This window comes from Atta colombica, unplaced genomic scaffold (assembly GCF_001594045.1).
Source record: "Atta colombica isolate Treedump-2 unplaced genomic scaffold, Acol1.0 scaffold254, whole genome shotgun sequence".
Lineage (NCBI taxonomy): Eukaryota > Metazoa > Arthropoda > Insecta > Hymenoptera > Formicidae > Atta > Atta colombica.
In genome coordinates, this window is record NW_017259353.1 from 454,192 (window position 1) to 456,851 (window position 2,660).

The 2,660-nt window shown below is 33.8% G+C and overlaps 1 protein-coding gene across 1 annotated transcript in view; it reads left to right on the forward strand.

Moving 5' to 3' along the window:
• Positions 1-352: 352 nt before the first annotated feature.
• LOC108689062 (neuroendocrine convertase 1-like) overlaps positions 353-2,660 on the forward strand; it is a 32,095-nt gene continuing 29,787 nt past the window's right edge. The window contains exons 1-2 of the mRNA XM_018195667.1: positions 353-382; positions 1,437-1,608. Of these exons, the coding sequence (XP_018051156.1) occupies positions 372-382; positions 1,437-1,608 (183 nt within the window). The 5' untranslated portion in view covers positions 353-371. The remainder of the gene's footprint in view (positions 383-1,436; positions 1,609-2,660) is intronic.

Below are 2,660 nucleotides of genomic sequence, written 5' to 3' on the forward strand. Positions count from 1 at the left end.
CTCAGCTTCGTCCACCATAGCTGTGGAGCGACATGAGGGTGACGAGAAATCCTCTCCTCCTCCTCCCTCCTTCTCCCCAGACGAACAAAAAGACAATCGTGGTTAATTGCCACGCACACTGTCCGATCACTTGTCACTCGTGATCCAATAGCCGGGGTCGGCGAATTCCATCGCCATTGTCCCTCCAGTCGCGTAGACGCGTGCAGCAGAGAAATCGAACGGAACTGTCAGAACTCGGAGGATAGTATCGTGAAGAAAGTGATAAGAAAAAGGACAATGATTCCATAAAGTGACCGTGCGACGAAAGTATTAATTGCGATCGTCGCTATTTATTTTCTCTCCCTCCCGCGAATCCCATCAGGAAAATTGCCATGGCGGTCAGGTACGTGTTACGACCCGACAACAGTGGAAACGTGTATCTTCTCTGTTGAAAATTGTACCGATGAATGCCATGATCGTAGATGATAAGTAGTTTTTATACGCTGCGCGAATTCTTCGTGCGTCCCAAGTGATAAGAATATAAAGGATCAACGAGTGCAAGTGTCAATTCATTGTTGCAAGATATAACATCATTTTTCTTATGAGCCATAAAAGAGTAAAAGATATTTCATACAGTACTGCTTCCTCTAAGCTAAGGATGTATTCTTAACACAATGAAAAGTTATAGAGAAATTACAGATTTTTTATATTGTATTTAAAAGTAATACAAAAGTTTGGCGACAATTTAGAACCTGAATCAAAAAATTATTTTAAAAACAGTAGATATGTTTTTAAAAAATAATCGAAATAAAATTTAAATCATGAAATTGTATTGTAAAATATAAATGTTGATTCTATTGAATTGTTTCAAATATATATAACATTAATTTTTTTATACAAAAAATATATATAAATTTCCAACCATTCTAATCACTTTTTGCGAGACTATAATTACAAACATCAGCAAGTGATTTATTATTATTAATTCACACTTAACGATCAGTCGGAAAAATGTGTTGAGTGCATTCTTTCCTAGAAAGACAGACATTAAACGTTATTAAACCACATTCCCAAGTTCGAGCAATTACATTGCTGGACATTATTACTTAACAGTCTCAAGCAGAACAATTGTCATGATAACATCAAACAACTAAAACGAATTATTAATCCAAAAATAACTTTTTTAATAATTAATAATTTTAAATCTATTTTGATGTCATTATGATTTTGTTCTATTTAGGTTATTAACATAATTACGATAATCGTACAAGAGATTTGAGAAAATAGGGCAATTATACGTCCCTAATATATTCGCATCTGACAATCGAGTGTTCTTAATATATAGAATGGTTCTCGAAAGAAATCCGCTTAGGAAGTTTACCGCAATCTTCTTTCTTCCACGTTGCAACGCGAAAGAAAGAATCGTGCTAATATTCGAAACTTTGCTTATTCCCCAGAATATGCGCGCGCGTTATTATGCAGCTCGTCATCGTTGTGTTTGCATCCAATTTCATCGCTAACGTCGACGCCAGCGTAGATCGTCCCGAGGAGTGGGTCGTCAGGATAGCAGGGGGCTCGCAAGTAGCATCGCTATTAGCAGCTCAGTCCGGTTACAAACACCATGGTCCGGTAAATCCTTCTATTAATTTCGCGTAAACAACATGATATAGCAAAGTTTTTTCGTCTACGTTGTCACGTAATATCGCGAAAATTGCGAAACGTATTATTACATCGCGTTCATATTTAAAAAACGAGAACATGGAATCAGTAACAAGAGACGTCATATAACATTTCCACTACTTTAAATCCTTAATTGCTACATGCCCCGAGAACGAGCAAAAACCGTGATACGTGATTCGGACGTGATTATATATGTATCATGCAATTATTCAATCGGAAGTTATATGATATCGCGAAATGATTTCCGATTTACGTATCAATGTTATTAATTTTATATTCTTCCAATGATATATCCTAAAGGTAAAAAATTTACGTATTACTCAGTATGTCACGTTTAACGAATACTTAAAAATAGATCGATTTTATGCGGGGATTATCTCGCGGGAGATAACATTTTTTTTTATCAGACGCCTGACATATGGCGTGCAATAAGACGCATTATGGTATCAAGTCTAAAACATATGTCATGCATTGAAAATGTGTAATTATATGTGTGTTTTTTTATGAACAATATCCATTTAATTTTAAATAAAAGATCTTTTTTCACTTTTCGGGGAAGAGGAGAATTATCCGATAATTTATAAAATAAACAATTAATGTTTATTTTATAAATTATCGGATAATTCATTCATTTTGCTAATGTAACATTTTACTAATTTACTGGTATTTAATAACCTATTTAATAACCTATTTAATTACTTAAACATATACACATATACATATGTGTGTGTGTGTGTGTGTGTGTGTGTGTGTGTGTGTGTGTGTGTGTGTGTGTGTGTGTGTGTGTGTATTTTGTATATGCGATAAGAAGGTTTAGTTTCGAAGGTTTAGGTCGAGGTTTAATCAACTCCCTTAATAAGAATTTCTTTTGAAAGAAATTTTATATTATCTCAAAATTTAATTGTCAAATAATTGACAAAATTAAACAATTATGTTTAATTGTCGTTAAAAAGTCAATTCTAAATTAATTTAAAAATTCATACATTAAAGGTTCCACATAT